Raw genomic sequence first — 18,094 nt, 5'->3', positions numbered from 1 at the left:
AATTTGTTTTCCTGCTCTGAATTTAGTTTGTATATTATTTACTCTTAAAATTTAGCAGTGGCCTACCTATCATCATTTTATGTTTGTAATGGAAAGTTGGTCAGAACAAACCATTTTGTAGAAATATGACGAGTTGAATTTTTTTTTTTTTTTTTTACTCTGGTAAATACTGAAGGTGGAGGCTGAAAAAAATGGACTGGAGAATACATAATGACAGGAAAATTATATTGGGAAAAGCTTTTCCATAATGGAGGAAATAAGATATTTGGTCAAGGATAAGGATTTTTACTGTGAGTTTTAAATTATCTTAACATGACTTTTCTTTCTTTCTTTCTCAATATGACGTTTATAATACTCATGCCTAAATGAAATCTTTAGTGGATTCAATTATTGCGGACATTTTTTCCCTTGGTAACATATACTTTTACAAAAGACTTTTTTCTCTATTTCTATCCTTTGTTGTACATTTAGACTAAAATAATATTAGAAATTGTGGAAATTCAGAAATTTAAATTGTTTCTCAAAATTTATATTGCAAAGGTATTCCACTGTGTTTTCAAAATAATTCCATTAGGAGTTTAGTTAAAACTTTATCTAAGTGAAGAATACATGTTTTGCCTAAAATAATAATCAGCTCTAGAAGTAGAGGCTCTTCGTACCCATATAGTAAAATGTCCAATTTCAGAAATCTTTTATATTATAGTTTTTAAAAATATCTACTCAATCTTTGTATCAGATTCTAAAATTTAAAATTTCATTCTTATTTAAATATTCATTTTAAAGCCCCTGTATCATTATAAGCTACTGGATGTTAGGAAATGTAATTGTGCATCTCCTGGAACACCTAGAATAAAGTCTTGCTTGGAAGAAGCAATTTAGTATTTTTTGAATGTGAATAAATGAGCAGACAGATGGAATTCTGTATAATGGAATGTTATAAGTAATGTGCATAATTAAATATATGAATTTTTAAAAATATGGCTCAAATTTATATTCCTTTTTTTTTTAAGGATTTATTTATTTGAGAGAGAGAGAATGAGAGAGAGAGAGCACATGAGAGGGGGGAGGGTCAGAGGGAGAAGCAGACCCCCCTGCAGAGCAGAGAGCCTGATGCGGGACTCGATCCCGTGACTCCAGGATCATGACCTGAGCCAAAGGCAGTCGCTTAACCAACTGAGCCACCCAGGTGCCCTATATTCCCTTTTTATGTTTAAGATTTATAAGTGTAAATGAACTATGTTGAGGAAATAAATAAGAAAAAAGGTTACAGTTTATTTTTTAGTATCCTCTAATTGTGAGCTCAGAATTTTCTTTTTTCTTTTTTTTTTAAAGATTTAATTAATTTATTTATTTGAGAGAGAGAGAGAGAAACAGCATGAGAGGGGAGAGAGTCAGAGTGAGAAGCAGGCTCCCCGCAGAGCCAGGAGCACGATGTGGGACTCGATCCCAGGACTCTGGGATCATGACCCGAGCCAAAGGCAGATGCTTAACCGACTGAGCCACCGAGGCGCCCCATGAGCTCAGAATTTTAGCTAGAAATTCCTCAACTATTTTCTTTAACCCCATCTGTGTCTCATTAGATATATCCTTTCAAGGTGTACATTTCTCCTTAGAATTCTCATTACCAATCCTTTCTCCAAGTGGAAAGTTGATGTGTTAGAAACATTTCTTTTTCTTTTTTCTCTGTAGTAATAATTTATAGCTTTCAGGTACTCGTAAGGTAAAGGTAAGTGGAAAAAATATTTTTCAGTATATGTAAGTATGATTATGGATATATTATAAACAGAAGTCTCTTAAATTTTTTCAATTACATATTATAAATATATACATTACATATATATTGTAAATATATACATTACATATATATTATAAATATATCTAAAACAGGCTTTCGTTCATAGTATATCCCTAATAACACTGACTTTTCTCACTCTACAATTATTTGTTTATAAATACTGTAGTAAAGAATTTAATTTTTTCACTATAAAGTAAATTGTTGGGGTACAGGTGCTCCTTCAGATCACTATGTTTGTATTCTTTGGATAAATACCTAGTAGTGCAATTGCTGGGTTGTAGGGTAGCTTTACTTTTAACTTTTTGAGGAAGAATTTATATAATAATCAGTTAGGGGTAAGGAAAATAACATTTTGGAACTAGCTATTAAATCTCTCATAATCCTCATCCCAGGAGAAAATATAGGCTTTGTAAATGGCAGAACTGAGATTTGAATCTCCATTTGAATGATTCCAAAACCTGTGTTCTCTGTGTAGTGGTGCTCATTTGATAATGGGGAATATTATAATTATTTTACCAAATGTGATACTTGTACTCCTTAAAACTATTAATTTTTTTCTAGACTGTCCCAAAACCAAACTTAAGAGCGCTAATGAATGCTTCTGAGCAATTCAAGAATGGTAAGCTATTTGAAGACGTGCTATTCACTGATTTTTGTCCATTCTTGTATTATTCAGTAATTTGAAATTACAGATATTTTCATGTTCTTTTTATTTTGTTTTTTACTAAGTGGGAACAAAATGTGGCCTTATAACACTAGGAGGTAGAACTTTATCTGAGCATGATAATTCTGATTATGAAGATGAAAATATAGTTGGACTTCTTTACAAACTACCATTCAAAGCCAATGACTTTTCTTGTCCTGCTTTTTCAAAACCTTCTGTCAAGTCGTTAGCAGGCCATGGTGTTACAAAGGTAAGTTGTTTTGTTTTAAACCTTTTTCCCTATTTTTTTTCACATACCATCCTCTTGATCCTTATAATGAAAAGAATCTTAGGAAAAAACGGAAGTCCTCAAGATCATAAGGGGAAATAATGTAATAACAACAGAGAGGTGGTAAGTACCAGATTGAGATTTATAAAGGTTGGTGGGAGTAAACAATTCTTAGGTATGCCATTATGGAAGGAAAGAATTAGAAAGCAACTGGAAAGAACAGCTAGAGGGATGTGAAGATGAGGGAGGGGGTGGGGGGAAGAATTCATTTAAGAAGGGCAAGATGGATGTAAAGATTGAAGAGTTGAGAGAGGTGATTATAAAATGCAACAGCAGTAGTGAGGCTAAGGGAGAGCAGATACTCTACATTACAAAATATGGTAGAAATTATTTTAAGTGCAAAATAAGAAAACAAAGTCAAGTAATAAAAAAATGCTTAGACTCTTCTGAATGACTTACAGCTGACTTTTATGAAGAACTGGAAGAAAATTTTATCCTTCCATTTAAGTTTAATAAAGTGTGCTATCTTATATTTAATTTAGCAAAACCTGTGTTTATAGATAATGCAAAGTGAAATCTGTTTTAGGCCTTAATCAGATTTATTATGAATTTTCAATTTTTGGCCATTGTCTTTCTTGTGGTTTCTTTCTTTCTTTTTTTTAAGATTTTATATATTTATTTTTGTGAGAGAGAGTGAGAGTGCACGAGCAGGGGGAGGTGCAGAGGGAGAAGCAGACTCCCCACTGAGGAGGGAGCCTGATGTAGGACCCAATCCCAGAACCTTGGGATCATGACCTGAACTGAAGGCAGACACTTAACCAATTAAGCCACCCAGGTGCCCTTTCTTGTGGTTTCTGATTTAACTTCCTGTGTGGTAGAATCTTGGTAGGTTTTAGATCTTTTTGAGACTAAAGAGAGGAAATAAGTAAACATTTAGTCTTTTCATTAATTAAAACTGAAATTTCTGATTATGTAAGTGAGGTTCTTAATCTTTATCCAATAAATGAAATAAATTTTAAGCCGTAACACTCTTAAAGAAAAAATAGAAAATTTTGTTTCTGGATTGTGATTTATAATTTATTTTTAATTGTATCTGCATTTAATAGATACACAGACACACATCAAATGAATGAACTCACAATTTATAGTTTTTTTTCTAGTATGAACTGTTTGTCATTGTAGAATCATAAGGAAGGAAAGGTTGCCAACAGAGTATACAGAATTATTTCTGGAAGATGATTTTTACTTTTTCAAATATCTCCAATAGTAGATACATTTTATATTATTCTCAGGAAACTTTAGTATTCATCGTTGTTAATTTTTGTTTTAGATTTAAAAAATTTTAGTAATCTCTATACCCGACATGGGGTTTGAACTCACAACGCTGAGATCGAGAGTCACACACTCTTTCGACTGAGCCAGCCAGGCGCCCCCATAGTTGTTAAATTTAATATGTGAATTCTTTCATATCTGAAATTCAGAAATACTGGTGATTTGATTTTTTTTTTTTTGTCCCTTTTTTCTTTCCTCCTGTGAATATTGGGTCCTGCTTGATGATCATACATGTATTTGGAGACTTTAAAACCTTCAACTTGGATGATCATGATTATTAATTTTTTAATACTAGATTCTTTCCCCAGTCTTTAACTACCATCCTATATTCATTGATACGAAATTAGAGCTATTAGTATGCTGTTCACAGTGGAATAAGAAAATCATGTGAATTTTAAAATAGGGTTTTATATTTTTCTCATACATCATAGTAGTACTATGATTTTAAGATGCCTCAAAATTCTATAATCCCATAAGTATTTCTCTTCTACATTTTAAATCTTTTAAAATTCATTTTTAGAAAAGTATTCTTAAACAAAATCTTGAATTGGTGTTTTGCAATTAAATCTTTTTATTAATCTTAAAATGCTATTCATTACAGAAATTAATACTTGACTATATATATATATTTTTTCTAAATATTTATTTCAGAGAGAGATAGAGAGAGAGAGTCTGGGGGAGGGTCAGAGGGAGAGGAAAAGAGAGGGAGAGAAGCAGACTCCCCACTGAGCATGGAGCCTGATTTGGGACTCAATCTGACAAATCTGAGATCATGACCTGAGCCAAAATCAAGAGTCAGATGCTTAACCAGCTGATCCACCCAGGTGCCCACTAACTTGCCTTTATTAATAAAAGTCTATCTTCTATCCTTGAAACTAATGTTGAAGTATATAAATGAAATTTTGAATCCCATGGTTTCCCCCCCCGCTTTTATTTTTATTCTGAAAATTTCAGAGTTCTGTGTAGGTTTACATTATTTAATTATATCAGGTTAGTATATTTTATAGATATTTATGTTTTATTAACATCATGGCTTTTCCTGTCATTTTTTCCTACTCCAAATATATTTGTGTACAACTTTCTCCTTAAGTCTCCTGGGTGCTTCCAATTTGGTATGTCCCAGATTGAAGACATTGTTTCTGACCCATTCCTCTACCCTGAGTTTTTGTAATCTGCTTTGTCATTTGTTCTCCCCATCCTAGTATATTGTGCCACTGAAACACTGAAGCAGGAAAAATCCTGGACTGCAAACTTCCCTGAAATTACTACATCCAGGGGCACCTGGGTGGCTCACTTGGTTAAGCATCCGACTCTTGATTTTGGCTCAGGTCATGATCTCAGGGTCCTGGTATCAAGCCCTGTTACAGGCTCCATACTGAGTAGGGTGTCTGCTTGAGGATTCTCTCTCTTCCTCTCCCTCTGCCCCTTCCCCTGCACGCACACACACTCTCTGTCTCAAAATAAGTAAATCTTTAAAAAAAAAAAAAAATCACCACGTCTCTACCTCTGAAACCAGTAATACATTATATGTTAATTAATTGAGTTTAAATTAGAAAAAGGGACGCCTGGGAGGCTCAGTCAGTTAAGGGGCTGCCTTCAGCTCAGGTCATGATCCGGGGGTCCTGGGATTGAGTCCCAAGTTGGGCTCCTTGCTCAGCGGGAAGCCTGCTTCTCTCTCTGCCTGCCACTCCTCCTGCTTGTGCTTTCTCTGTCTCTGACAAATAAATAAAAAATCTTAAAAATAAAAAAAGTAAAAAACAAAAAAATCACCACATTCACTATTTTGTCCCTGCTTACCATTTTTCATATCTTATTATCATAATTCACTCTCTCACGTATAGTTTTGAAATACTCTTCTGGTTTTGGTTCCCTTATGTTCATCTTTACATTGCTGTCAGACCTTTCTACAATATATTTCTGACGATGTAACTCCTCTGCTTATTTAGTGGATCCCCATTACATGAAGGAGAAAGTTCATATTCTAGCATGACACTTGCCTTTTTTGGTTCAGTCCTGATTTTCCAATTATCTCTCTCTGTCCCATTCCCAAAAGTTGTGTTCCAGTTTTGCCACATTCTGGAGCTGTCGTCACTTACTGCGTTATTTCATACTTCATCCTTTCGCTCATTCTACCTTTTCTAGAGTGTCCTTTGCACCCTCCTTGTGCACCTTGTCTGTCTTTCAATATACAGCCCTATCTGCAGCATTTCCTGAGCTTCCCATATGCAACTCTTTTCTCCTTTGTGCCTTCACTGTGCTTTATTCACTTCACCTGCAGAACTAGTAAATGATACTCTTCTGTTGTTAATTGTTTTCGTCCATCTCTACCCCTACTAGCATATAGGGCAGTCTCTGTTGTTTATATTTCCAGCTTCTCCCACGATAGTGCCTATGACTTGACAGGTACGGTGTGTATTTGTCTTTCTGAGTGAGTGAGTGAGTGAACAAGTGAATTAATGTGATGTTTTCTGAAGTTGGGTTTTTGTTTTGTGTTGTTTTTATAGGAAGGAGAGGTGCAGCCGGCAACTGGAAAAAAGGACAATGGTATTAATATTACTGAAATTGCTCCACAAGAGCAAACAGTTAATGACCATCTGACTTCTGCTGATAGAGCATACAAAAAAGTAATAGTAGTGGTAAGTTAGTAAACATCTGTGAATTTTTTCTATGCTCAAATGCTAGTATAAAGAAATCTGAAAGTATGTAGATCCAGATATGTTATGCATTTCATTAAGATATTTTTCTTTTGCTGTCTTTTTAAGTATCCCGACTACTACCAACTTTTTCTTCCTGAAAATAATTCGACCCTCTGAAAATCTTTACTGCTATTACTTTTATTTTATTGAAATATTCATGAGTAGGGATAAGCTTGTACATATGTTTAAAATTCATAATAATACATGTTCTCATTAATGTATCTGTGACTGTATTTTATAGTTACGATGTCAGCGTTGGGATTAGGAGAAGAGGAAGATGGAGAATCACCTTGGAATTCTGAGGTACTGTTTTCTTATTATTTTAAAATATAAGCATTGAATGATGTTAAAGCATAAAAGGGATGCTCAGACTTTACTCTGTCATCTCTGCATTTGCCCATAAAAACTATTTCCTTATAATTTTTACCTGTAATTGATAAAATAATTATGTGCTAAATATAATAATGCAGCATAATACAGTTCTGCTAATTTGCAAGCTTAACTTAATGAAAGCTGTGTAGTATTATTGCAGAAAACTGAGGCTTAGGAGTGATAAGGAATTAGTTTGCGTTTTGAATTTAAGTTATCTAAAAAACTAAAGAATTACTCCAGGCCAACCTATGGCCAGATGTGATTCTATGGTGTATATGGATGTGCAAAATTCCTGATGAGATCTAGAAAGTTTGGATTATAGTTTTTTACGACTTGGAACTTGAAAAGCTAATGCCTAAGACTTGAAAGTATTTTACATATATATGTGTGTGTGTGTGTGTGTGTGTGTGTATATATATATATATATATATTTTTTTTTTTTAAGATTTTATTCATTTATTTGAGAGAGAGAGTGAGTGAGCAGGAGGGAGAGGGAGAGAGAATCTGAAGCAGACTCCCTCTGGGCGCAGAGCCCTACTGATACCAAGAGTTGGGACACTCAACTGACTGAGCCATCCAGGGGCCCTGAAAGTATTATATTTGGATTGTCAAGTAGATTTACAAGGAGCATGCAATTTCCATGCAATTGCCATGCTAAGACTGGAAATAGACACAATAAACAATAAGAACCAGGAAATGGAAAGTAAATATTGTGAAGACATTGAAATTATAAAAGAAAAGAATGTCAGTCTTCTAAAGACCATAAAACTGAATGAGGAAACATTAACAAAAACAATATTAGAATATTAGAATATAGTGGACAGATTAATGCCCTGACCACTGAGAATACAATGCTAAAGTCTAAACTGGAGAATGAAAAGCAAAACAAAGAAAGACTGGACACACAAGTTGGATCATATCGAGCTAGACTAGCTACTGCTCTAGAGGATTATGATCAAAGTCAGGCGTCAAAAAGAGACCTAGAACTTGCTTTCCAGAGAGCAAAAGATGAATGGTTTCGTCTGCAGGACAAACTGAATTTTGATGTGTCTAACCTAAAAGAAAACAATGAGCTTCTTTCTCAAAACCTTTCTAAAGCTGAAAGTAAATTCAATAGTTTAGAAATTGAGCTCCATCACACAAGAGATGCTCTCAGGGAAAAGACTTTGGTTTTAGAATGTGTACAAAGAGACCTAAGTCAAACACAGTGTCAGAAAAAGGAAATGGAACACATGTATCAAAATGAACAAGATCAAGTGAATAAATACATTGGAAAGCAGGAATCCTTAGTGGAGAGATTATCTCAACTACAAAGTGAAAATATGCTGCTTCATCAGCAACTAGATGATGCTCACAACAAAGCTGCCAGTAAAAAAAATGTAGTAATTAATATCCAGGACCAGTTTCAGGATATCGTAAAAAAACTTCAAGCTGAAAGTGAAAAACACGGTCTTTTGCTGGAAGCAAGCAATAGAGAGCTAATCAATGAATGTAATCTTTTAAAAGAAAGAATGTATCAGTATGAAAAGGAGAAAGTAGAGAAGTAAGTATCCAGAAAGATAAATATTTTTCAAGCTTTCTAAGAGAAAATTCAAAGTAATATTTGATTATTATTATTATTTTTAGAGAGAAAGAGTGCACCTGCACATGAATGGGAGTGGGGCAGAGGGAGAGGGAGAGAGAATCCCAAGAGGTCTCCACATCAGAGAACTCCACCTCATGCCCCCGAGATCGTGACCTGAATGATTATGGCTGAATTTTGAATCTACTTGAATATAAAAAATATATAGACTATAATTCAGCATAACTTATATCCAGCAAATAAAAATTGGACTTGAGAGGGGCTTTAATTTGAATAAAATTGTTGTGTCATCTATGAAAGTTTAAGAGGTTAAGTTATAAATTGTTAATAGAAGGCTGATACTAATAATTTAGTCTTATACTGCTAAAATAATAATTTTAATCTTTGTTACCACATTTTAATACCATGATGAACAGATAAATGGAAATGTTCATACCTGCAATGAGCATGTTGAAACTGAGATTCAATTAAGTGGATTCACTTGACGGTTTACTCCAGATTTCCCACATGAACTGAAGTGTAGATGCTGTATCTCAGTACTTTTCGTCTGGTAGCTTTTTACACATTTTAGGTTGAAATAATTTTATTTTTATTTATATAAATTTGAATTTTTAGTCTGAAATCGTGTATCTTATGACCTTTTAACTCTTTGCAGGCACTTTTCATTAAATCGTAATTTGGGACAACTGTGGAGAGCTTTAGCAAAACTGTTTGATTTAATCTTCCCACTGCTATTTATAATTTTTTAAGGCAATTTTACAAATAATTTGCTTATTTCAAAGCTCAATGACTATCATTTGGGCATAAGTTTGTCCAATACAAAGAGAATTCTATCTGTAATATATTAATTTGGCATCGGATCTCCATTTTCAGACTAATGGGGGGTGGCAGGATTCTTGTATTGTAGCAGGAATGGAGGCCAGGGAGGGAGGTGAAAGCCAGGTTATCTAGGGCCTTGAAGCCCATTAGCATGACTTCACTTTTGTTCTGAGATAGTAATCTATTGGAAGGATTTGAGCAGAGGATTGAATATGTGAGGAACTTTGACATTAATTTAAGCCTCTAATAAAAAAGAGGGAAACCATGTCATCATGTAGAATTTACCACTGCTAGCCCCACCTATATACCCATTTCTTTTTGAGACTTCAGTAGGGTGGGCAGCTTTGCAGATTCATCAACAAGGAATGGAGAGTGGGGCTGAATTAATTATCTAAGTAACATAACACTGACTAGGCAGGAGGATAACACCTGTATGTGGTGATATTTTTCGAAGTACATATGTTAGAGTTATATATTATTAATATAACTTAATAGTAAGATAATTTATAAAATCAGTAGCAGAAACGTCTTATTAGGTAGCTGTGAGACACCTTCAACTAGAACTGGCTGATGCCCTAAAAAAACAGTCTATGTCAGAGGCTTCGCTGGAGGTTACATCACATTGCCGTATTAATTTAGAAGATGAGACACAGGATTTGAGGAAGAAATTAGGTCAAATCAGAAGTCAGGTATGTATTAAAGGTAGCATGTCAACAGTTAATCTGTAGCAGGTTAATACAAAGTGTTTTAGGATGCTAATTTCTATGAACCATTTTCTTTTGTATTTTCATTATAATTTAGTGTAATTTTAGTATCTTCACAATGCACTTATTTCTTAAACTTTGACTTTCATTCTGCTATTTGTGTTATACTTTTTTTTTTTCTTACAGTATTTACCCTTAGGAAAGTTGAAACTTATTCATCATTCCTCACAGAAATTGAGGGAGTTTTTTTTCCTACTGTACAATTTTTTTAAAGATTTATGTAGTATTTGAGAGAGAGGGAGAGCGCGTGCGCATGCACACACATGAGTTGGGGGAGAGGCAGAGGGAGAGGGAGAGAATCTCAAGCAGACTCCCTGCCCAGTACAGAGCCCTGCGCCAGCTCGATTCCATGATCCTGAGCTGAAATCATGAGTTGGATGTTTAACCAACTGAGCCAACCAAGTGCAATGTTTTTTAATGATATCTCTGTTACCATGATGAGGTGAGCCATACAAAATCAGAAGATAATCTTTAATGGAATGTTTCAGACAATGGTCTTATTTCTCATGTTCACTTTTATGAACGGATATAGAATCTGTACTGAATTTAGGATAACTTGTACAGAAAAGTCATTTTACAAACCAGTTGAACTTAGGCGTTTCCTTCATTTTCTTTTCCTTTTAGATATATTGTAAATGCATAGAAATATTCAGATCATGTGTAGTATATACGCCCAAAAGAGAGAATTAAGAAATTAAGAATGGGTCCTGCCATTGTTTTTTTTTTTTTTTTTTTTAAGATTTTATTTGACAGAGAGAGACAGACACAGCGAGAGATGGAACACAAGCAGGGGGGGTGAGCGAGGGAGAAGCAGGCTTCCCGCCAAGCAAGGAGCCTGATGTGGGGCTTGATCCCAGGATCCTGGGACCATGACCTGAGCCGAAGGCAGCCGCTTAATGACTGAGCCACCCAGGCGCCCCCATTGGATTTTTTAAAAACTTTATTGAGATATAATGCACATACCATACAATTCACCCAGTTAACATGTATAGTTCAGTGTTTCTGATCATATTCATAGGGTTGTGCAACTATCACTGCCATCAAGTAGAACATTTTCATCACCCTGAAAAGAAACCCTTAGCCCTTGAGCCCCCAGCCTCAGGCAACCAGCAGTCTACTTCCAGCCTCTATAGAGTTGCCTATTCTGAATATTTCATATAAAGGGGGTCACACAATGTGTGGTCCTTTGTGACTAGCTTCTTTCACTTAATGTTTTCAGGGTTCATCTGTGTTATAGCATATATCAGTGCTTCATTTTTTTTTTTAATTGTCCAACAGTACTCCATTGTGGGCTAAAACCCTTGTTCATTCATCATTTGATGCACCTTTGGGTTGTTTCCCACTTTATGGCCATTAATAATGCTGCTCTGAACATTGATTTAATTGTTGTCTGGACATCTGTTTTTATTTCCCTGCCATCAGATTTTATCCTCTGAGTTAATTGGGTTGATTTCACCATCTCTCAGCCTTTTACTCATGCTGTCCTTTCTGTCCTTTTAGTTTCCCTTCCTCTTGCATAATCTTACACTATTCAGACCTGGCTCATAGTCTCTCATTCTCCATGAAGCTCTCTCTGACTATTCTAATTCCCACTGACTTTAATCTCTTCACATGTGTCTCATCTAGTCTATGCAGAACAATTTAGTCCTTTATTTTACATTGGTTTTATTTTTTTCATGAGAGAGAATTTTGTCTACGTACACATTTATCTAAGGGGGAAAATACGGGATATGCATGGTACCTATCCTTTTATAAATTGAGAATATTTTAACTTAACAGTGTTTAGGATAAAATTAAGTATTCATACCATATCAATAATTTCTGATTGAAAGCATTGACATAACAAAGCTTTTATTCTAAATGTATTTTAAGCAATTAAATGTAAAATTGAAAGCATTTAATCTGACAGAGGAGAAGTGTTCAATCAAATGCTTGTTTCTCCCCCCTCACTGTGGAAGAGCCGTCTAAATTTGCCTTTCTTCATTTTGCAGCCAGTACTGAGATTACTTTACCAACTATAAAGCTCCGGGCACAGCTTTTCTTTCTTTCTTTCTTTTTTTTTAACCTTTCTTTTTTAAAGTTTGTTTGTTTGTGTATTTATTTATTTATGTAATTTCTACACCCATCGTGGGGCTTGAACTCATGAGCCCAAAGTCAAGAGTCACGTTCTTCCCACTGAGCCAGCCAGGCGCCCCCGGGGACAGTTTTTTCTCATATGCCATATCACATAGCCTTAATGTATTCATCAGAGTACTTGCTAAAGCAGTGTAACACAGACGGTTGCTAAGATAATATAAACATGAGATGATTTGGGAATGTTGATTTAGCAAGAGTCCATTATTTCCACGTCAGTGGCTTTACCTTGCCTCTGATGGTCATGTAAATATTTATTACTCAGTCTAGGCGGTACTATTTGCACTGTAGTCCATGAGATTGTCCACTGAGTAGTATAGAGAGGCAGTAAGTTAAAATTATTATAAGTGGGAAAAAGTACTGTTAGCTAGTGGAATTGGTAAAAGTTTTTTGAAGTATGGAGGATGTATTCTGGGCCTCATGCTCCCCATTTGCTGCCACTTTCAGTGGTATGAAGAACGATTTCAGTGTAACTTGTATAAGAGACCACTTTCATTGGCCTACCATCTGCCTAAAATATGAAATATTATTAGAACATAACCTACAGCAACAATAATAATGCTAATTGCAGACAGAATTTGGTGTGTGCCACATGCCCTTCTAAATAGTTCATGTATAGGGGCACCTGGGTGGCTCAGTTGTGAAGTGTCTGCCTTTGGCTCAGGTCATGATCCCAGGGTCCTGGGATCACGTGCTGCATTGGGCTCTCTGCTCCGCAGGAAGCCTGCTTCTCCCTCTCCCACTCCCCCTGCTTGTGTTCCGTGTCTCGCTGTCTCTCTCTCTCTGTGAAATAAATACAATCTTTAAAAAATAAAAATAAAAAAAATAGTTCATGTAAATTTCCTAAATTAATCTTCCCAACATGCCAGTGTGGTAGATACTTTTATTATCTTCATTTTACAGAGAAGAAGCTGAGACACAGAAATTTTAAGTAATTTTTTCCAGGGCACACAGCTAATACCTAGTGAGTTGGGATTCAGACCCCAGGCATTCTGGTTCCTACGAAGATAATGCCTCTCATACTATTCCATGAAATATCTAGTTGTCACTGAAAGCAACATGTTAACTTTTATAATCACTGGAACAGCCATGGTCATCACATATGTGAATATTTAAAAGTATAATTGATGTGGTACTTCGAATACAAAAATAGAAATCTTTACCATAAGGTAATTTCCTATCTTTCCCCCTTTGACCAATATATAAATTCGTAGATTTAGCTGATAAAATATAATTTAAAAACATTAAAAATGTGACATTTTAGTAACTAGAGAAGTCAGCAAACTTTTCTGTAAGGGGATTGTAAATATTTTACTTTAAGATTTTATTTATTTGAGAGAGAGAAGGAGCAGTGGGGAAGGGCAAAGGGAGAGATAGAGAGAAGCAGACTCCCTGTAAATATTTTAGGCTTCGTAGGCCATAGGTCTCTGTTGCAGCAGTTCAAATCTGCTGTAGCCATAAAGCAGTATGTAGAGGAGAGTGTGGCTGTGTCCACTAAAATTTTATTTACAAAAACAGCTGATGGTGGTTTTATACTAGATTGCCAGTAGTTCAAAGTATTTCTTTTTTTTCTTTTTTAGTTGCAAGAAGCACAAGATCGACATGCAGAGGCTGTAAGATGTATTGAGACGTGGAAAGATCACATGCAAAAGTACAATTTAAAGCAGCACAGAAAATAACTTGAGTATTTATAAAGCAGAGAAGCAGTGTAGAATGAGAAATATATCAGTTATGATAATTACATCATTGTTAAGCTGGATAAAAATTTCAGCTTTGCGCTATTTGGAAATGCATAAATTTTGCATATTATCTTTAAGTTTTGCACATTAACTATAAAACACAACCAGAAAAATGGCACAATTGCCAAATCTTCTACTTTTAAAATTTTTAAGAATTTATGTAAGACAGTCAGATGTTTGTTTAGAAATTATACGGTACTTTTAAAATTTATGTGTGAGATAAATTTTAAAATACTCATTTTAGGCTTGAAGTTGAAAATGCCAAGTTAAAAGGTACAGTCAAAAAACAAGCGCGCAAAATTGAACAACTTCAGGAAAACCTGTTAAGTACAAGTTTGGTAAGTCAGTCTCTTAATTTCTGTCCTACTGAAAAGGAATTTTTATTTCTCTAGTAGTAGTATATAAGACCATTTTGGATAATATGAAAATTCTCACTAATAAAAATGTTTATTGTATTCATATTGTTGCTACTTGCTACTGGTAGTATAATTCCTCTTTATAGATGAAGTTGACTGAATTCGTAAAGTAATAATTTTTATAGTAAGATTGTAATAAAAAAGATTGTGGTAGTCTAAGATAAGCAATATTTTATACATGCCACATTTTATTTATCTATCTGGCAGTGGACAATTGAGTTTTCCCACCTTTTGGCTATTGTTAGTAATGCTGCTGTGAATATTGGCATACAAACGTCCGAGTCCCTACTAATATTTTTCAGTATGTTTAAAAATTCTGAAACTTTGAGTCATAATTTGATCTTGAATTCTGACTTTCTCTTGTAATCTAAACCCTTCAGTGAGATTTGAGAATGGATTACTTTCATGATAATTTGTTGTGATTTGTAATTATAAATTTGTAATTTGTTGTCTTCATCCAGAATGACTACTAGGTCATTATGCAAACATTTTTCTCAAAGGAATATATTTTTCTCTTTGTTGGATTTTGAAAAGGAAAAGAGATGCCAGTGAAAAGTGGAAACGACTGCTCAATCAGGGCCTTACATAGTAACATAGTGCTCCTAGCATTCACTGCAAGTTCAGGAACTTTTTTTTTTTTTTTCATTAATTTGAGTTAATCAGCCTTTCAGAGATTTAGCAATCAAATCTCAGAAAAGATTAATGTGCAATCCGGGATTACAACTTATTGATACGTAATGCAAACTATATAACTATTTACCAAGCAGAACTGGATTATCATGCCATTTATACCCTCCTTCATAGGAGAGTTCATTCAGACTTTTTAAATCTCCAAATGTCTATGTAGCTTTTATTATTTCTGGCTATAATCTTCCTTTACTTCTGCCATTCCTATGGAACCGTCAACCTGATTATGTGGGCTGTCTCAAATTCTTGTTTCTGCTAGTGGTATAAGACCAAAACAACCAGACTTGTCATAGTAATAGTTAAGCAATTATAGTCCATATAGCTGTCACTTGACAGGTGATATTTAAATCTCCAGTCATTGATCTTGTCATTGGTTTACCTTTTGCCATTGAGTAAAATTCCAAGTTCCTTATATGGAGTAAAAAAACCCAAGTCAATTTGGTTCTTGCCAGATTATTCAGCTACTTACCCTACTCTGTTGCTTTGCTCTAGCACCTCTTCAGCGTAGACTACTTGCAATTCCACAAGTGTTCTTCCTCACTCTTTGTATATGTTCTTTGTATATGTGTCTTGCCTCCACCTAGCACATTTTTTCCTTGTACGTCAGGTATCAACTTATATATCACCTCCACCAAAAAGCAGGCAGTATTGATAGAAAACTAGGATGTCCCTTTTGTGTGTTCTTATAGTGTCTTGTTTTATACCTGTCATGGCATATTCAACTCTAAAATTGCCTGTTTGATTTTTCAGTTTCTAGTATATGATTGCTCAGGGGTGGGCTCTGTCATCATCTTGTAATTTCATCTTGTAATGAGAAAACTAGAAGCTCTGATATTTACCCACAATAGCAATTAACTCGGTGGGCAACCATGAGCAAAATATATTTAAACGTAATCTTGTATTTTATATTGTAGTTCTATGTAGATATTTTTCATTCTTCTTAACACTCATAAGGCTTCAAATTTGTTTTTTACTAACTTGTAATTAACTACAAAGTATTTTAGATAAAGAATGTATAATTCTTTTTCTTTTCAGATGCTGCTGAATTTGAATTAGACTCATGGCATATGACCTCCTCTTTAGAATGTACTTACGAATCACATGTAAATGACGATCTACTAGCGAAATCGTCAAAAGAATTTTTACAGACTTTGAAGAAAAATTATATGTTCTGAAAGATAAACAGTAAAATTTATTTACTGGATGTTTGTATAACATTTTAATTGTCCTACTAAACGTATTGTGTGAAAATCTTGAATAAAGGAAAATACTTCTGGATCATGTGTGTAATGAAAGTTTATATAATATCTTAAGCTATGTTTCTTGGCACCTAATTAACTTTTAAGCAGGTTTTATACGTGGAGACCAGCACTATTGGGTTTTACATGCTTCAAGCTGCCCAAATACCAGCTTTTTAAACAGCACCCAACCAACCAAATTGTCATTAGTACTTCAGGGGTGTTAATTGATAGTTTTTGTATTTTCCAGTTGTTATTACTATATATGGACCTAGAGATTTACACAGACATCATTTTGATATATTGCTGCTAAGGCTATTGTCAATGTTTCTATGTATTACAATTTTTATACTGCCATAAAACCTATGTATAATTTTAATTTTAAGTACTGATTCATAGCCCTTTCCTCATGGTGAAAGAAGATTTGCCTAAGGCTTTTCACTTTTTCTGTTTATTTTTTATTTACTTTTTCAAAACAGTCTTAAAATTAGGGAAAAGAAAACTTAGAGAAAGAAGAAAGAACTTGTTCCCTCAGAACCATTTGCAAGTAAATTGCTAGATTATGCCTGAGTCCCATAGCATTTATATCCTACAAGTCAGTACATTCCACATAACTACTGTACAACCCTGACAATCAGACAACTAGCTCTAATACAATTAACCCTTGAATAATGTCGGGGTTAGGGGCCCTGACCCCTTGCAGTCAGAAACACGTGAATAACTTTTGACCCCCCAACTTTTGACTTCACTAATAATGTGCTGTGGACCAGAAAACTTACTGGTACCAGAATAGTCAATGAAGCTGTGTTTTGTATGTTATATATATTCCATATTATATTCTTCCAATAAAGTAAGCTAGAGAAAAGAAAATGTTATTGAAATCATAAGAGAAATACATTTACAGTACTATCATGTATTTATTGAAAGCATTTGCATATAATTGCCCCCATTCCAACCATGTCAACTATATATTCTATCATTTTTTTTTAAAGATTTATTTATTTGACAGTGAGAGCACAAGAAGGCAGAGCGGCAGGCAGAGGGAGAGGGAGAAGCAGGCTCCCCACTGAGCAGAGAGCCCGACATGGGGCTCGATCCCAGGATGCCGGAATCATGACCTAAGCCAAAGGCAGACACTTAACCAACTGAGCCACCCAGGCACCCTGTACATTCTATCATTTAATCCTCATATTTTTAAGTTTTGTCACTTGTCTGTAATATCCTATACATAAGGAAGGTCCTGTTCAGAGCTATGTATTTAATTCAGATGTTGTGTCTCTTAGTTCTTTCAGTTTAGAATCGTTCCTTAGTCTTTCCTTAATTTTCATGACTTACAATCTTTTAAACAGTTAATTCCAGTAATGTAGAATGTCTTTCAGGGTGGGTTTTTCTTATGTTTCCTTATAAAATTCAGATCAGGGACGCCTGGGTGGCTCAGTTGGTTAAGCAACTGCCTTTGGCTCAGGTCATGATCCTGGTGTCCTGCGATCAAGTCCTGCATCAGGCTCCCTGCTCAGTGGGAAGCCCGCTTCTCCCTCTGCCTGCCACTCCCCCTGCTTGTGTTTTCAATCTCTCTCTGACAAATGAAA

At 34.9% G+C, this 18,094-nt stretch overlaps 1 protein-coding gene across 3 annotated transcripts in view; it reads left to right on the top strand.

Moving 5' to 3' along the window:
* Positions 1 to 16,545, top strand: part of LOC135364492 (ankyrin repeat domain-containing protein 26-like) — a 29,315-nt gene extending 12,770 nt beyond the window's left edge. The window contains exons 2-8 of one of the 3 annotated variants that reach the window (XR_010411682.1): positions 2,357 to 2,414; positions 2,525 to 2,709; positions 6,564 to 6,695; positions 6,997 to 7,058; positions 14,006 to 14,076; positions 14,409 to 14,502; positions 16,303 to 16,545. Coding sequence is in view for 1 of the 3 variants with exons in the window: in XM_064591964.1 (XP_064448034.1) it covers positions 2,357 to 2,414; positions 2,525 to 2,709; positions 6,564 to 6,695; positions 6,997 to 7,020 (399 nt within the window). In the remaining 2 variants the exon portion in view is untranslated. Of the gene's footprint in view, positions 1 to 2,356; positions 2,415 to 2,524; positions 2,710 to 6,563; positions 6,696 to 6,996; positions 7,059 to 14,005; positions 14,361 to 14,408; positions 14,503 to 16,302 lie in introns of those variants that run through there. The other 2 variants (XR_010411683.1, XM_064591964.1) reach the window with 2 other exon arrangements.
* Positions 16,546 to 18,094: the final 1,549 nt, after the last annotated feature.

This window comes from Mirounga angustirostris, unplaced genomic scaffold (genome assembly GCF_029215605.1).
Source record: "Mirounga angustirostris isolate CCGP_5_RB_7025 unplaced genomic scaffold, mMirAng1.0.hap1 SCAF_5, whole genome shotgun sequence".
Classification (NCBI taxonomy): Eukaryota; Metazoa; Chordata; class Mammalia; order Carnivora; family Phocidae; genus Mirounga; species Mirounga angustirostris.
Note: the sequence above shows the minus strand (reverse complement) of the source record. Positions and strands in the feature narration are given on the sequence as shown.